This window comes from Cupressus sempervirens, chromosome 3 (assembly GCF_028749045.1).
Source record: "Cupressus sempervirens isolate cs-2001-9-10 chromosome 3, ASM2874904v1, whole genome shotgun sequence".
Lineage (NCBI taxonomy): Eukaryota > Viridiplantae > Streptophyta > Pinopsida > Cupressales > Cupressaceae > Cupressus > Cupressus sempervirens.
Window position 1 is genome coordinate 929,376,101 of NC_143120.1, and position 19,463 is coordinate 929,395,563.

Consider the following 19,463-nt stretch of genomic DNA (forward strand, 5'->3'; position numbering starts at 1 on the left):
CATAAAGTGCGCATGAGATTAAAAGTAATAAAGATTAAAAATAGAAGTCAAGTGGAATATTAGATAAAGTTATTTAATAATTCAACTTAATGTGCATGAAAGTTGAATGCAAAAGAATAAGAAAAGATAATAAAGGTTAATTTGGAGTTAACTGAGTTGTGCAAAGAGTCTTCTCGGGTAAATGCACAATTAGTGCCCCGAATTGAAGAGAAATTGCTTATCACAACTTTGGGAGTTCATTTTTGGGATATACGAAGTTGGACGGGAAATTTTGGGGAGACATCTTTTGGAAGCGATTTTCAGAAGGCAAATACCAAAGAAAGATTTTGGGAAGAAGGTTATTGAGAGGAGCGAATTCTCTTGCAGTTCCTGGGGATTTCATAATAGCATCAGGATCAGGTAGGGTCTTGTGTTGTTGATTATCGATTAAATATGCAATTATCCTTTCCTGTCTTCTTCGTGTCTGGGATTTGTAAATCCGAATTCTCTGTGATGAAAGTTTTAAGCTTTCAATATTGTGAATTTATTAATTGTTCGTCAATAATTTCTGTATCCATGGAGACTGGATGAATTATTAGAACCCTTGTTTTCTTGATTTAGAAATTAAGATTTATTTAGGTAAGGATTTTGAATGTAAAACTGAAAGTTCTAAGTTTTAAAAATATATATATATATATATTTTCCTTGGAGGATATTGTCTTAATGAAAATTAAATCAAACTAAATTTAAAATAAACATTATTTATTATATATATATATATATATATATATATTGTTTTAATAAAATTAAATAAATCTTATTTAAAATAAAATTAATTATTTAATACTTTTATTAAAATCGAAAATGGAGATTTGTTTTATATTTTAAAAAAAAAAAAATATTACGATTTAAATTTTTATAAATCGTTTAAAAAAAAAAAAAAACGTTTTAAATAGAATTACTTTATTTAATATTGTTATTAGATAATTTAAAATTATTAAATTTTTAATTATATTGAAATTTTATTATTATTTATTAATAATTTTATAAATAAATAAATTATTAATAAATATAATATGATTCTTTATGTATCATTAATTAATCTTAGTTATAGTTTGACTTAATTAAGATTAATTAAATCGAATATTTGTGTAAGCAAGTTTAATATTATAACATCGATTTTAATGGAAGCTCAGATTATTATAATCAACAAGGATTATTAATAATTTAATTATTACCTTAGATTGTTTTAGGACTTTGACTTAAGATCAATTAAGGGTAATTAGGTGTTTCATTTGGAGTTAGGAACGGGTTACTTTGTAAAGGTGAACTATGGGTTCTATCTGTTTAAAACATACGTTCAACTGGAAATGGAAACCTCAATAGTATATTATCAATTAAATTGAACTATAAAACTTTTTATTTGAAAATAAACACTGAAAACTAAAACCTTATAGTTTAACTCAACTGTATATTTCAAATCAAAACCAATTGTGAGACTATGATGTTTTCTATATATTGTTTATGTTTGAGTGTTTTGGGGTTGGTTTAGCGTTGACCAGTTTAGGTTGTCCCCAGAGGCTCGGGGTTGTGAATGTGATGTTATGATGATTTGTTCTCGATCTTTTCAAACCAACCAAGGTAATGTGATAGTATGCTCTATGATGGATGTATTTACTGTTTGTTATTGCTTTCCAATTTCTTTGTGTGAAGCTGAGGTGTATGTATTTGAGATACTTGACTTAACCATTTTCGAGTCTCGATCAGTTATATTTGATAACCCTTTTTGAGTCTCGATCAGTTATACTTGGTTTTCTTTTCGGTCGCTTGAGAGGACTGAAGTGTTTGTTATGTTCTTGATGATGTCATGTTTTGACTTGACCATTTTGGAGTCTTCGATCAGTATTGTAATTTACTATTGGGATACTTTCTGGTTGCTCATTGGAGAACCATTGGATTTTGTGATTTATCATTGATGCCTTCAGTTGCTGATAGAGAACTGTCGTGATCATATGATTATTATTGGATGCTTATCTGTTGCTCATGAAGAACTGATGTAATTTTGTGGCTTATCTTTTATGATGTTTTTCAGTTGCTTGTATAGGACTGAGGTGATTTTATTATGATTCTTGATTTGTGATTTCATGAGCCTAGGGTAGGTTATCTATGTGTAGAGTCGGGAAGTGGCTTGCAATGGGGATCGGGGCCCTAAGAGGCTGCCTAGAGTAACCCATTGTAAGTTGATTTAATAAGTGAAAAAATTTACACTAAATAAGGGAAAATGAACCTAATAAGATAATTGTATGTTCTCTCCCATGCCTTGAGTGCTAGTACAGACTAGGATGGGGTAGAGAGAACGCTTGGTTACGACCTTGCATTCCATAGTATGCCTTGTCAGTACGAGAGGATACTAATGGCCGCAGAGATCAGTAGGGACCCGGGATTCCTAAGGGATTGCTCGGGTAACTTCTACGTGACTTTTGCGATGACACTTTCCCGCTTGCATATTAGGTTTCCTACGTGTCTTTGTGGTACCTCTGGGATTTAGATGTCGATCTTTTTAGGAACCCTTGAGTTAGCATACTTATAAGATTTCCTGGACTTAGAGAGTACTTGTGTTTTGTGTTTTGTTATCCTATTTGGGACTTGAGACTATCTCCTCAGCGCGGTGGGAGTGGACCATTTAGGTTCCACGCGGTCGGGTGGTAGTGCTTTTACTCTTACCATTGAGATCCGTTCTGTGGTCACCGTGGCTGGAGTTTTCGTGATTGGGATTTACCTTCACTATGTCCTTTGATTATTATGATGGATGGTTAGATTTTATGTTAGATGTTTTATCATTATGGATGTATGGACATATCAAGTATGGTGAATAGTTTTGTATATATCTTTACTGTACTTTGTATCATGGATTCATGGAGGTTGATGTATTTGTATTATTACATATGTATATTCTTTTAAGCCTTTCATACCCTGTGACTTGTACAGTGGATGATTGAGCATTCCGAATTAATTTGCCGAGAGGCATTCGGAACAAATGTATATTATGGACATGGGACTTTTTGATTATTCTTTCATATGTATGTGATAGTTGTTAGACTTAGATTTAATTAAATTTAAACGTGACTCAACGTCTTGGGATCTTTAAGAAATGTAACTTACAATGTATGTTGTCAATGATTACATGTTATTGCTTCTGCTACTATGTGTTTGATGTGTACGTTATACTTCTTGTTAAAAAAAAAATATATGTTTAGCAAACTTAGTAAAACTTTAGGTTAATTCTTTTGGATCCCTTGGCGGGGCGTTACATGGCGGACTTCCCACTAAATAGGTGGAATAGGAATAGCCTATTCCTATTCCACTATTTTCTAAACTCGATTTAATACTTGGTCGAGTCCAGCAACAAGCGTGGATTTTTGGGGTAAAATTTAGGTTTTTCAATACATTTTATTGTGGATGTGCATCAAGCCTATAGGTTTTTGCATTGAAGAACAGGTTTCATGAGGTGAGTCGCCATCTTTCCTGCCACGTTTTCCTCAAATAGGTTTTCATCAATCTAACATTTTGCTTGTTAACAGTTTGATCGCATCTTCTTTGGCTACTAGCGAGTGAGAAACTGAGCATTTGCAGAAGGTTTATTTCTTATTAGTGTGGGTACGACATTTTACCGCAATTCATATTTCTTATTAGAGATTCTTAGCTCTGCCTTTGCCATTTGAATGTCAAATACTTGTGCATTTTTTCGGTTTGGTTTTAGAACAGATTGATGATTAAATAATAGGGAGGGGTGTAGATATCTTCCTCAATGTGTTTAAGCAATTGCCAAGCAACTGTGTTTGAATTATTTTTTAGGTATATTGCAAGGTAGTACTCATATTGGAGGGTAAAGTTGATGGATGTGGATGAAGGTGAGCAAAGAGAAAATTTCAGCCTTGCAATCCACCAAAATCAGGAAAAAGAATCGCACCTAAGCCATAAAAGTTGTGTTAGAATTAATAATCTTTCCTTGGTTGTATTTATTTATTTATTGGGATAAACCAAGGTATCCCTTATGTATTATTTATTTGTCCTCTAGTCCACATGTAAAGGACATGTCATTCTTGTCCTATTGTCCACTTGTGAGGACAACTCATTTTTGTATTTCCTTTAATAAGGAAAATAGATATTCCTCCTTAAAAGGAACTTGACACTTTGCACACACCTTTTATGAATGTGGCATTCATAAAAATGGGAGTTACACATGCAAAGACATGCAACTCCTTTCTCATCTCTTTAAAAGAGGTGCTTCTCTCTCTCATTTTCATCTAGTCTCCATTATTCACATCAAATTTTTGATGCTATTATAAATGAGCTATTTTGCTCCATTTCTTCTCTCTCTCTCTCTCTCTCATTCTTAAACTTTTGCCTCATTCATAATACTCACAAGGGGTTTTCTTTGCTTTCCCCTTATCAAATCCTTGTCTCTTGTGTTGCTTCCTTTTTGGTATTGCTCCATTGATCTTGTATCATTTGTATGTTAAAACTCTTCTTGCTCTCTTGGATTAAATCTATTATTTCATGCTATTTCATTTTATTATATTTTATCATTTCAATCATTTTTTCTTACATGGTATCAGAGTTTTCTAATCCTTATTTTGAGCTTTTGTGAAGGTTACCATATTGGAGAACTTTGTTGAAAGGAGAAGTGAAGAAAAAAATTCATTCCTATTTTTTTTGCAAGTTTTTTATTTAATTTTCAAATTTTTTTTCTAACCCTCTTTGGAAGGTCTACCGCCAAAGTGTTCTTCATTTTTTATTTTTTCTAACCTCCTTTGGAAGGCTTGCCGCCAAAGAATTTTTTATTTTTTATTTTTTATTATATCTAACCCTATTTCTGTTGCAGGTTTTTTAAGTTTTTTTTCTGTTTTTGTTTTAGAAAGGAAAGTACAGCAATTCATATTTTTCTTATATCTCATAATCTATGATCTAGGTTTGGTTGAAATTTTAACAGCATTTAGAAAATATAAAAATGAAAAAACCCTTTAAATTTCATTTGTATCATAATAGTATTGCAAAAGTTATTGTACTATATGTGCAGTATTATTTGTTTTTCAAGTTTTAAGACAACAGCTCGTATTTTTATGATATCTCTCAATCCGTGATCTAGGTTTGGCTAAAATTTGAATAGCATTTAGAAGACATAAAAATGAAAAAACCCTTTAAATTTTACTGAAAATAGAGTTAAATTAAAAAAGTTATCGCTCTCTGTGTGTAACACATTTTTTCAGTTTTTCAAATTTTTATTTTTCATGTTTCTTCAATCTGACCAGTGGTTTTGCAGGGAACATTTTAATTTTTAATTTTGACTCTCTAAATCTCTTAATAATTATTTAACATTCTTGTAAATAATAAGTCTCACTTTTTTATTTCAAATTTATTATTTAAATTTTAAACGTAATTTTTAAATCATGTTGACTTTAATTCCAGAAATCAAGTTAAATAACTCAAACTATCATGCTTGGAAAACTCATCTTTCATTTATATTCCATTTTAAGCATATTTTAGATGTTGCTACCGACCTTTCTGTAGTTTCTGGTACCTCGGCTACACAAGATTAAAAAAATGCATTGAATACTAAAAATGAGGAAGCCTTTGGCCTCATTGGTATATCTCTTAACCCAAATTTATATGTTCTAATTTTTTATTGTACTAATGCCCACGAAGCTTGGAATATTTTAAAGCAAACGTATGACAAGCCATCTGAATCACACAAGATTCAATTGCAAGACAATTTGGAAGACTTGAGGTATATTGATTTCAAATCTATGGATGAATTTTTACTTAAATTTGATTATATTAAAAGTCAATTAATTGGATTAGGTGTTACTCTCATTGATATTAGATTAATTACCATTATTTAAAAAAAATGTCTTCCTAGACAATTTCAACAATTTATTACTAATGTTCATTCTCAACTTGCTATTCCTACTTTGTCTACTCAATTAACTTATAGTATTTTTCAAAATTTGTTACGTCAAGAGGAAGCTAAGTTGTTACAATTTGATACTCTTAAATCTAATGAACTTGCTTTTGTGTCTAAAAGTCAAAATCAGAATTTCAAATCTTCTAATAATGATTCTCCCAATACTTATAATAATAATAATCACAATAATCATCCAAACACTCATCGTAATAATACTCATTCTAATCAATCTAATAAAAAATCTCACTGTACTTATTGTGGAAAAGATGGTCATGTAACTAATAATTGTTTTAAAAAACAAAAAGATAAGCAACCTATCAATAACAATAATCAAAACTCTCATCCATCTCGTCATGGTTTTACTGTTAATTACAATGTTCCTAAAAATTTAGAATGGATTATTGATACTGGTGCATCTCAACATGTTACTTTTCATAAATAAGTGTTTGATTCTTTAAAATCCGATCCTTCTAATATTTCAATTCAATTAGTTGATAATCATAGTTGCAAAGTTGAAAGATTTGATAATGTTAATATTCCAAATGAAAAATTACATGATGTCCTTTATGTTCCTAAGTTGAAATACAATCTTCTTTCTGTTGTAAAATTATGTCAAAATTACAAAGTTGAGTTTCATAGAGACATGTGCTCTGTTATTGATCCTAACACTAATGAAGTTGTTGCTAATGCTAAGTTAGGCCATGATAACTTATTTAAATTTTCTAGCTTCACCTCTTCTAGACACTCTTTGCACAAAGATATTACTTTTAATATGGAGCATGAAAGGCTTGCTCATTTGAAAAATGAGCATATCTCATCTAATACAGTTGAAAATTTACCTCCTATTGCTTCATCTAAGATGGCATGTACAAAGTGCATGAGTGAAAACATACAAAATATCAAAAGTTATCAAGCTTATAATCCTATTACTAACAAAGTGCACATAGCACGAATGTTTATTTTGCAGGAAATGGTGTGCATGATTCTTCTAATGCTCAAAATGAACAAGTTCATGGAAGCAAAATTGTGTTAGTGGAGGACCAACCTCCTTCTCTAAACCCTACTCCTCATATATCTACCTTTATTCCTCCTATTCTTTCTTACAATGGTAATGGCAATGATGCATTTATAGATCATGGTAATACTGCTAATATTGATAATGGCAATAATGCTAATGTCGAAACAAATGATGCATTCATACATCATGACTCTTCTTCTAGTGATAAATTTGTTAAGAGAAAAAATAAATGGTTTCAAAAAGTACTTAGTAAAAGAAATCAATTTTTAGAATGGGTGGACTTCAACCTAGGAAGATTAATTACTGCAAATATTGTTTGATGTTAATAATTCTCTTTCATCATCTTTGGCATTTCTCTTTAGTATGTTGCTTAGAAATTATGTTCTATATATGATCTTAATTCTATTTGCATGATTTCATACCATGATAGTTTAGGTATATTTATTCATGTGTATATATGGGGGCCCAAATATATATCTTGATAAATATACAAATTATTGTGTCTCTTGTGACTTATCAAATATGAATGCATTCTTTATTTCACATAATTATTTTTTTATTCCTTGGAGATTATGAGTTATTATACACTATTGCCTTCAACATTTATTTTGTTCTATTGATTGGCACATAAGTGTAATTTATGTTTTTTTAGCATCATTCTATTGCCATATTGGCACTTTATAGTTAATACCATTTATTATTGGAGTTTTCCTCCAATTTTAGTTAATTTGACCCATCTTGAAGGCATTTTACTCTTATTTGAAGGCAGTCAATTGTTAATACTCATACTTCTTCCCTTTGACATCTTTGAAAATATGTCATATAATGTTATGTATACTTCTTTGCTTAAATCATGAGTCATGCAAGTTATGGATTGATCACCCATTAACTTGTAGTAAAATGACTTATTAGTGGACTGTCTATATCCACGTGATTGAAGCATTGTTGATGTTGGATTCATTAGCTAGCCTTTTCTATGGTCTTTTCTTGAAATTTTTGATAACATATTTGTTCTTTGCAGGATATGATTTATCTTGATTTTTTTGCGGTACCAAGTTACACTTATATTCACTCTATGAGAATTTACTTATACATAAAAAGTTTCTAACTTGAATATAAGATGAAATTATCTTTGTGGATAGTTGTTTTTGTTTCTATGTTTCAGGTAATCCATCAAGACACATACAAGATATCATTATTCGTTGTACAGATCCTATGCCACATGAATCCACTTGAAGATGTAACACACTTGAAGAATTATCCACTTCTCTTGGCTCTCCAATGATGTACCCATGATAATAAGAGATATTTTGCACAATGAAGATATTTTGCACAATGAAGATATTTCAAAAATCAAGTTGGTTTTGACAACATCTCTCCAAGTAAAAATTAAAGGGGGGTATTAGAATTAATAATCTTTCCTTGGTTGTATTTATTTATTTATTGGGATAAACCAAGGTATCCCTTATGTATTATTTATTTGTCCTCTAGTCCACATGTAAAGGACATGTCATTCTTGTCCTATTGTCCACTTGTGAGGACAACTCATTTTTGTATTTCTTTTGATAAGGAAAATAGATATTCCTCCTTAAGAGGAACTTGAAACTTTGCACACACCTTTTATGAATGTGGCATTCATAGAAATGGGAGTTACACATGCAAAGACATGCAAATCCTTTCTCATCTCTTTAAAAGAGGTGCTTCTCTCTCTCATTTTCATCTAGTCTCCATTATTCACATCAAGTTTTTGATGCTATTGTAAATGAGCTATTTTGCTCCATTTCTTCTCTCTCTCTCTCATTCTTAGGCTTTTGTCTCATTCATAATACTCACAAGGGGTTTTCTTTGCTTTCCCCTTATCAAATTCTTGTCTCTTGTGTTGCTTCCTTTTTGGTATTACTCCATTGATCTTGTATCATTTGTATGGTAAAACTTTTCTTGCTCTCTTGAATTAAATCTATTATTTCATGCTATTTCATTTTATTATATTTTATCATTTCAATCACTTTTTCTTACAAGTTGCTTTAGATTATCTTCCTCGAAGTTGTTTGAGGCATTCTTAGATTAAGTCTAGACAAGCTTAGATTATCTTAGAAAAGCTTCCTTCCATCGGGGTTTACTCTGTTCTAGTAAGTCTAGATAGGGCTTGTATTTTATAAGCTTAAGTGGATTCCATGCATTCAGTGTATTATTAAGAGAGTTTCTCTCACTATTTTTAATTCGTATTCAAAAAAATCAAGAAACTTTTTACTGATACACTCGAATTTCATGATTGTTTGTTGTTTGTGTTAAGTGTGTGATTCTACGTGTTTAGGTTGAATGTTTAAAGTGTATTCAATAATTTAAAAGTTTGCGAAGCAATAGATTCCTGTGCATGTGCTCCATTTATGGCAGTTCACTTTGAACTAAAAAGTTATGTTATGTGAGGAGTGATTAATAAATTACTGAGCTTACTCATTGGTTCTTGCAACGTTGTCTTACCTTCTGTGATTACTCATCAACAATAAAGATACAGTTAATAGTATACATATGCGTCCCATAACCAATTTTCACTTTTGAGTACTAGCTATGTGGGCATCTGTGTTAAATTTGATAGATCCTCTGTTGATGCCCTGTATAGAGCTTTAACCCTCTCAAAGTAGCATTTCACAAATTGTCTCTACAGCCAAAATCTTAGTACAATTGTTTGTTTGCTAATGAGGATGCAATTTTTCTAAATCTGTCAGATGAGATTCATAGTTTGTGGTCTTGATTACTCTTCAATTTTTAAGAAATGATCCAAGTTGGTGAGAATTTTGTGATTTGACTTCTGTCATTAATATTGATTAACTAGTTTGGAGTGGATTTTAAGATGACTTGCATTGATTTGAATCTAGTCTTCTCATAATCATTCAGATCAGAGATTTGATGGCTCTAAATTCGAAGTGTACAAGTCATTGCTTTCACATATTTTCCTTTTATAAGACTATACCTCTTTCTACAATCTTTACATATTGGTTATCTAGAAGTACAACCAAATGTTGATATGTTCATTGAGGTATCAGTAGTCTAAATGCCCCTTCTACACAACTTTGTAGATCGTGTTGAAGATTTAATGATAGTTTGTTTAGGAATGAATGTTCTAAATCGTTTCACTACATTTGTTTACTAGAGACTTCTAATCACAAGTAGAATTAAGAATTGGGTGCAATCTCAACTATACCTCTTTTTGACTGTATTGATACAAACTATACCTCTTTTCTACTATCTTTACATATTGATGTAAACAATACCACTTTTTGACTGTCTTAACATATTGGTTATCAAGAAGCACGATCAAATATTAATATGTTTATTAAGGTATCAATTATCTAATGCGCCTTCTACATATAGTAATCTATTGAATTATTCATGCCTCATAGCATCCATTTATAGTGATATAGTGCATATTGGGTAGGTTACTCGAACCACTTTCCTTCATCATTCCACTCAAAGTGGTGGAACAATCTTGGCTAAAATCCCAATTTTTTTTATCATGTTTTACTCAATTTATTAATGCTTTTAAATATAAAAAGCAAAATAGAACATATTTTAGGTTATGTTTGTTAAGAATTTTGAGGAACTGAAGTTGTTGGTCTATAATTGAAAATTCAATTATTTGTAAAAGTGCCCAACATGAACTTTGATCCCATAAAACGTTTCTAGTAGTTTGTATTCCTAGTTGTGTATCAAATATTCTTTCCATATTAGGATCTCCAAACTATTTTGACTTTGATAGGCATTCAACACTCTGTGGGTACACTTGTGATTTGTTGGCCATCCTTGAGAAGTTACAAGTTGAGTCCTGTATTTTTCTGGGGCATTCTATGTTTGGATTGATTGGCTACCTTGTGTCCATTGAAAAGCCTCATCTCTTTCCAAGATAATCATGAAATTGAATTTTTGCACATGCAATGTCAAATTTTGCTTTTCCATTTAAAGATAACTATTTCAAAATTGAGACTCCTATGTACTAATTAGAAATTTACTGACTACTAATGTAGAATACTCTAATCTGCAAACAAAGCTCTCCAGATCTCAAAACAGTGACCATAATATTAAGAATAGATGCATATTTCTCTTTTGCAACATAAGTAGAATCGTTTCAAATTGGAAAACTACTTATATTTGTGGATGCAACAACAACATAAATTCTCTTACAATGACTTCTAACTCAGTCCCCAAAGAGCTCTCTTTTCTAGCAAACCACCCTTCTAATAAACAAAGTACCAACTCTAAAATGTGCAAGACCTAATAAATTTCACATAGAAGTCGCATCTTCCACAAACAATAGTCATAATCAATAGATCTTTCTCCTTATAAAAAATAAGGATAAATTTGTCTCATAACCAATGTTTAACATCATTCCAGTTATAATTTGGTGGTAACTTTCATACGCCTAGGGAATGAACATTTGGATGCTCTTCAACCTTGCAAAAGAAGTTGGTTGCGTTGAGTAAGGGAAACCAAAACAATGTTTCAATTGGCCCTTCTCTCTATATGGCTGAGCGAACTGAACTAAAATCTAAATGAACAACTTTAGAGAGAGCAGCATATAAACTTTGCACTACTTTGAAACAAGCTAATTGATCTAATCAATGTTTTTGTTTGACATTTACTTCATGTTTCGATGGTCAAATTTATATTTTGGCCTTTGCTTTGAATGGAGCTTGAGCTTGGCTAGGATTGTTGCTCCTCCTTATAGGCTTGCGTCTATAACTATTCAATTGTTTTTGGATTTGCATACAATTCTCTAGTTCTTGCACAAGAACCTCTTGATTTTATTTAACCTCTCAAACTTCTCCATGGAGTGAGAACTATGTGTGAAAAGTATATGATAGGTATTTGAAACTAGGTTCTAAATTTCCTCAGCTTCTAGTTTACTTGGCATGATATTTTAAATTTTAGAGAAATATTTTTTGTTGATAATCAATTAAAAGGTTTCTTATGTGTACTAGGTCACTGATGGATCTTGCTAATGATCCAAGGATTCATGGACTCATTGCTAGGAAGAATAGAGTAATTCTTGTTGTACTAGCAACTCTTGTCACCCTTGCAATATCTATTACAACATCTGCACAAGAAGCTAGAGGAGAGAGGCGTAAGCGAAGAAGAGATGAAATTCCATTTTCTAAGCGTATCATCTATTCAACTGAGATAGATTGTCATGACCAACTTCACATGAGTAGAACAGCCTTCTTTTGCCTAGCTCAAATTCTTAGGAGAAATGGAAGCATTAACTATACACTAAACATATCATTGGAAGAACAACTAGTGATATTCCTCCATACCCTTGGCCACAATTTGAGGAATTGTAAGATTGCCCATAACTTTTCTCACTCTAGAGAGACAATAAGCTAACACTTCCACAAGGTATTGCAGGTTGTATTAGCTCTACATACTAATTACTTGATACCTGCTACTCCTACCACTCCTGAAATTCTTGGGAAGGACTATTTTGACCCATACTTCAAGGTAACTCTCCTATTGGAACATTTTTTTTTTAACTTGAAATTGTATTCATGGAAATTTAATTATAAATTCATTATTTGTAGGATTGTATTGGAGCAATTGATGGATCTCATATACCTATTACTGTCGATGTGGACATACAAGCCAAATATCGCGATAAGAAAGTCAAGCTATCGCAAAATGTTATGGGTGTGTGTTCCTTTGATTATAATTTCTAATACATTCTTGCTGGATGGGAAGGGTCAGTCACAAATAGTTGTGTTCTTGCTTTTGCTTTCTCAAGATCGGATCCACTGGTAGTGCTACCCGATATGTGGAATCATCTTGTATTTAACTATATAGTGAAGTAAATAAGAAATGTGTCAAGGTTATGACATTATATTTTATGTGTGTTTGTATAGGAAAATACTTTTTGGTTGATGCGGGATATCCAAACGTACCAAGATTTCTTGCCCCTTATCCATGTACACACTACCACCTCGAGGAGTTTTGTAGAGCAAATCCAATAAACACTTTGGAGGAGTTATTTAACCATTGACACTCCTCACTTAGGAATACAATAGAATGTACATTTGGCATTTTGAAGCAACACTTTCCTATCTTGAGGCATGCAACATCTTATGCAATCATGACACAAACAAAGATTGTTTTGGCATATTGCATATTGCATAATTTCATTATGATAGAAGACGACATTCCATTTGAAGTTGAAATTGAAGAGGATGATGACTGTGAGGGGGTAAATGTACCAAACCTTGAAACATATGGGATGACTCAATGGGATAGAGATGATTGGGGGAAGTTTGGTGATGAAATAGCAAGGAGGATGTGGGAAGACTATAGATGAGGCAATTAGTTGCACTTTAGACATATTATACATTTTGTACTTGGATGGTATTTGAATAACTTTTATGAATGATATATGATGCTTATGGGAATACACTTGAATGAATGGAAGAAAATCCAGCTGCTAGAATCTTGTTTATGTTCCTACATAATAATCTAGATTTTGAATATCTTGAATGAATATCTTAGTTGTGAGTTTTGGAAGTTTTTAGAACATTCTATATTTAGGTCCTACTATATGGTTCCATTTGAATAGTCAACCTCGACTGAATAGTATGTAGTTCAATTTGTTGGTTTTCTTGCTTCATTCTAGAGTTGTGTTAGAATTCTTATAGAGCTCTGTTAGCAAGTCATCAACTTCCTATCCATCTCACATGGGCCATGGCTTGTTTTCAGTCACCTTTGTCAATGACAACTGATGTAGTTGATTACTTATTAGTTTGTAAAGGTGGTCTTTCTTGTTACGATGACCTTCCTGTAGGAAGGGGTGAACTATTTCCAATTTGTATTGCCTGCTAATTTAGCTCCTTTGTGGCATGAAATATTAATATTTGGGCCTTTGCAATGCACCATTTCGATTCTCCATGATATACCTTATTGAATTTTGAATGTGTATGATATGTGGCCCTGAGGTTTAATGCTATGTGATCCAATTAAGATCCATTGTCACCTTCTCAGTTTGTCATTGTATCTCAAATATAGATTTGCAATTGTTCACACTAAATATAACCAAACCAGAATTATAAGAGATTGGGCAACACTTAGCTCTTCATCACTATCAAAGATAAAATAGAAGTCTTATAAACCAAATTGAAACCATTAGTGAGCCCAAGAGCATCATCTACAAAACAATCTGGGTTCAGAAGTTTTGCATCCTACAAAGAGGATGCATAATTTATCTAGCTAAGCAATCCAATTGGATGTCATAACTCATTATTGTGTAAACATTATCCATAATTTGACAATATATGATTGATACAATTTCCTACACAAATACATTTAGTTCATATGTTGATGCATTTAATGCTTGGCTACTGTAAAGATTACATTAATAGAAAAATGTGTGTTAAAAGTGATTACTTGACAAATATTTCACTTTCAGTGTACAACATTGGAATCAGATTCAAGGAAAACACACAATAACATTATGCACATGAGATACATTGGAGTTTGTGGGGTGAAAATCCTCTTTGAGTTGCAAAGCACAATGGGAAAAGTGCACAACTTTATCAGCTTTGTTCAATCAGATTTGTACGCGAGTTGCAGAGTTTCTACTCTGTGCAAATACCTGCTCTTTATTCTCCAAATTAATGGAAGTCATTGAGACTACCTCTTGCACTTAAATGAGATAATATTTAATAATCAATATTGACCCTTCATGTTTTACTTTATTTGTTCCTTGTGTCCTTAAATTAAAATATCCTTGACTTAACCAAAAAATTAATAAGCTAATTGCATGGGGCTATGCCTGAATAGCTCATGGGATTCTTTGAGAATTAATTCACTATCATTTCTAGAGATCTACACTTGATCAAGGCTCTCACAAACTCTAGTTCTAACAAGATCCTATATTTATTTACTAGTTGTTGCCACATAAACATCCTAGGACCTATGTACCATACAATGATGTTGAAAAACAATTATTTGATAATTTAATGCTTATTTTGCTACAATCTTAATGTCACAATCATCCCCTATTTTCAGGTGTATCAGATATAAGCTAGCATTTATTGGAATAAAAAAGTCCTTCGCACTTCTAAACAAAAGTAGTAATTTTTTAGCTTATATATTTGTTTGATTAGTAGCTTTCAAAAGACAAAGAAGGCGTAAAATGAAATTTTACTTGTTGTATACTAAGATTTGATTGTATTGAAACTTTCATTATGTTATATGATTTTTTTATCTATGAAGTTTCTAATTTCTTTTTATCTGATATTGTTATCTATGAAGTTTCTAGTTTCTTTTTATTCATTTTTTGGCATGATAGATTGTGATGTGGCAAGGTCAATTATAAAAATTATATTATGTTGCCTACATGAGTGATGACCTTTTTTTTTGTTCAATAGCATGGCTAACGTTATGTAGACCAGCAATGTACCTTCATCTTCAAATAGGGTACTATGGTCAAGAGAGATGGAACAAAAGTTCCTTGACTTGCTACAAGAGCAACTCCAACTTGGTCGAAAAGGTGAAGGCGGATTCAAAAAAGAAGCTTGGATTGCCATTGAGCGACGCTTCAATGAAGATTTGAAGCAAAAATTGAGCAAAGATAATTTGAAGAATAAACTTAAAACATGGAAGGCAAGATTTAGAATCATGAAAGATTTAAGAAACACTAGCAGGTTTGCTTGGAATGAAGCCACACAATCTATGGATGCTAAAGATAGTGTTTGGAATGACCTTTTGAAGGTAAAATGCTATTTGAAGTTCATTTGAGTTCAAGTTGATTTTTTTCTTGTAAAGTTAGTATTGAAAGTGAAATAACCATTTCTTTTGTGTTGCCAACATTTTAGAGGAAGGAATTAAAAAATGCAAAATTCTATAAAAGGCAGCCATTCCAATACTATAATGAGTTAGCCATTATTGTGGGAAATGACATGGTAGAAGGTACTACAGCTGCCACACCACAAGAAATAGAATAAGGGCACATGATGGATGAGATCATCAATCTAGATGATGATGGGGATTTTCGTTTACCAGTTGATGATAATTTGGATGATAATTTTTCTCAATCCCACCACTCAACTACTACTGCTAGACAAAGAATATCACCATCCTCATCAAAGAAGGGAAAGAGGAAGAAGGCAAGCATGGCTAGTTCCATGGATAGCATTTTTGAAGCCTTGAATAAGATTCACGAGGACATGTCAAAGCCTTACATTATCAAAGTGGATCAAGAAGATTCTAATTCAGTTGCAGAGAAAATGTATGATGCCCTCAAAGCCATTCCTGGGCTTACTGAAGAAGTAATGATAAGGGCATATGATGTATTTTTAGTTGAAACAACAAGAGCAAAAGGATTTATGAGAATGATTGTCTCAGAGAGAATCAAATACATATTACTTAAGTATGGAGGACTCTAGAGTCTAGAAACAACACAATATATGTATGATTTTTGTTAAAACCATTTTGACTAGATACCGTAACAACCAATTTTGTAAATGGTTGATTATATTACATTCACCTTTAAATATGGTTGCTTGATAGCATGCCTCATGATAGTTTTATATTATCGTCACCTTTAATTATGGCTACTTGATAGCATGCCTTATGATATTTTTATATAATTTTAATTATCTTTAAATACATCTTCCTTTCTTACTTCGTGATTGTATACATTATGAATCAACTTTGAATATGGTTTCCTTCAAAATATGGTTGGTTTAACTATTTTGTATATTTTCTATGTTATATGAACATGTTGCCTTATGTCATTGGTGGTATTACAAGTTTAACAAGTGATTGTAGCTGCTACTATGGTTGTAACAACTCCTATTATAGTTGTAGCTGCTACTATGGCTTCAAAATCTCTATGAAATCTTCTTGCTTTGAAATCTCTATGAATTTTACTGGCAACCCCTAGTAATATGGACAGGTAGTCTTATACATTACCAGTAAAATCTAAATGTTAAGCAACGAAACTCTATCTCAATTAAAAAACTCTATATACTGAGAATTTGTGGTTATTTATTTTTGAAGTCAATACATTCTAAAACTGTGAGTTTATTTATATTTTATGTTTTTGATGTTTGAAGTTAATCTTATTCTATTTTTATATTATTAAATTATCATTTGTCAAATTTTTTTAGAGTATCTATATAAAATGTTGCCTTGTCTAAAGGGCAAGAGTCCCTTTTTAGATCTATAGTCACCTAACAGTGCTTAGAAGAATAACAACACCTTGCTTGGAGGGAATCATTTCAGTTGAACAACAGTTAACCATCACAAGTTTTTTGAGACTGATTCATTAACTTTGTTCATTGTGCTAGCATCAAGTCTATATAAAGTTTTAAAATGAACTTTCTTTCCCAACACCATGTCTCCTTCAACCATTGTAAAACTATCCTTGCTATAGATTACATGCAAACTTGCATCATTCATCTTATTGATGGAGATTAGAGTTTTTGTCATACAAAATACTAGAGAGAATTTTGACTGTCACATATCTGATCAATTTAATCTTTCCACATTCAATGAACTTCTTAGACACATTGTCTTCCAAGAAGACTTCACCACATTGTACTTCCCTATGTGAAAGACATCCCTCCAGAGAACACAAGAAGGTCTACAATTAAAATCCACAAAGCAAAGTGTCCACTCAATCAGGACAACCAAGTCTCCAAGCTTCACACAATGCCCTCAAAATTCACTCAAATAGTTTAAGTTGAAACAAAAGACAACAAAAAATTGAACAAGTTGAAATTTATGGCTAAATAAGGTCAAATCTCCAAACAACATTTTTGAAATGAACCCATTCCAAATCAATTAGCAAAATAAGATTGAATCTCCAAACAAAACTTTAAAATGAGCCCATCGCAAATCAAATTAGCAATTATGAGAATTTCTTTCAATCTTCTATAGTTGCATAGATGCATATACAAACTACACATAAATATTATAGATTTACCTTTAAATGAAGTCTTGAGTACCCAACATAAAAACAATTAGCTTGTTGATCACTTCAGAATACATGAACCAGGTTGACATAATTCATGATCTCTCTATTAAGTTCATATGAATAAGTATAAATGAAACCTTGAATTTTACCAACTAAATCTCTATTCATTCAACTGAGACACAAATCTCTATTCTATCAACTCAGACTTAGATATAAACTCATATCTTTACTACAAAATTTAAACCACTAGTACAAAATTGAAATAAGGAATAACAAATATTCAACTATTATCATGATTTCCCTTATTATTTCAATTGAATGTTTAATTTTCTAATTGATTGCATAATTGATTGGTTTCCTAAAGCCTACCTAAGCCTTCTTGAGTTGCATGATTCAATCATTTGCCTTCTACTCAATGGCAAATGGTACTCTTTCTTCATTGAGTTGCCTTCTCCATTTGATACAACTCTATTGCTTGAATTTTATGACAGTGCGATCGTTGTGTTTTTCATAAGAGAATTCTCTTCTATGCTCATGGTGGTCTCTAATCCTAGTCTTTGCCCTGTATGATAGTATTTTGATCTTCAAGATAATATCTACTCTCTTGGTCCTACAATGCTTATATGTATTTTATGATTGTCATTCCAAACATTGATTTATGCTAATATATTTTATTTTTTGTAGGGTGTATTTTCATATAACAAATTTACTTTTGATGTTGTAGGGTTGATGGCTTTAATGAATGTGCCAACATGTTGTTGTGGTGTTGGCCCATGTTTGTTAAAGACCTCTAATGCACCAAAAAATCCTGGGCATAAATTTTGGTGTTGCTCAAACAGAAAAAGGTGGTTATTATAATTAGTATTCTTTAAAATTAGCGTAATGAATAATTAATTATTATGCTAAGAACTAATAAAGATTTTCTATTGTAGGGACATGATGGGTGTGGATTCTATGGTTGGGTCAATGATGCACAAACAACAAGTACGTTGCATGATGAATGAATAACAAGGAGTGACGAAGGAACAACAAGTATAGTTCGTGATGAAGGAATAAAGTGCAAGCATTGCAAGGCTTAGAAGGCTGAAATTTACTTTTTACGATGTTTTCTTTGCCTTGTAATTGCATTTATTTGCTGGGACCATATATGAAAAAGTCCATAAGTAGAACTTGTATAGGATTTTTCTAAAATGACAAAAAAGACTCGTACTAGATTTGAGACCTTTTATCAACTTTTATAAAATTATCTTTACAAATAAATTGTGTGTCAAGTTTTTAATTAAAATCATGGTGAAAGATCATTTAAATATGACTTATTTGTATTTTTTTAAAGATTTAAGTTTTGATTTTAATATTTTGATTTAAACTAAGTTGAAATGTCATGCCAATGCTATCAAAACTATACATTTTAAAATGATAACTTTTTAATTTTTTAAAATAATAAACCAAAATATTTAAAAATCAATTATAAGTAGTTATGTAATACAATGAATAAAATTTTAAAATAATTTTATTTAATTGAATTTTTTTTTCAAAGGTTGTATTAT

At 31.4% G+C, this 19,463-nt stretch overlaps 1 protein-coding gene across 4 annotated transcripts; it reads left to right on the forward strand.

Moving 5' to 3' along the window:
• Positions 1-3,355: 3,355 nt before the first annotated feature.
• LOC149569793 (uncharacterized) lies at positions 3,356-19,176 on the forward strand. Of its 4 annotated transcripts, none has more exons than XR_016362810.1 (4): positions 3,356-3,487; positions 3,561-3,636; positions 18,641-18,761; positions 18,849-19,176. XR_016362810.1 is itself a non-coding variant. In XM_089822517.1 (4 exons), the coding sequence occupies exons 3-4, from the start codon at positions 15,432-15,434 to the stop codon at positions 15,938-15,940; spliced, it is 405 nt and encodes a 134-aa protein (XP_089678643.1). In that variant the 5' UTR covers positions 3,356-3,487; positions 3,561-3,636; positions 15,413-15,431; the 3' UTR covers positions 15,941-16,517. The 4 variants fall into 4 exon arrangements, 2 of the variants coding, with proteins under 2 accessions (XP_089678643.1, XP_089678642.1); XM_089822517.1 differs by lacking the exons at positions 18,641-18,761; positions 18,849-19,176 and adding exons at positions 15,413-15,707; positions 15,812-16,517; XR_016362811.1 differs by lacking the exon at positions 3,561-3,636 and having other exon boundaries at positions 3,406-3,487.
• Positions 19,177-19,463: the final 287 nt, after the last annotated feature.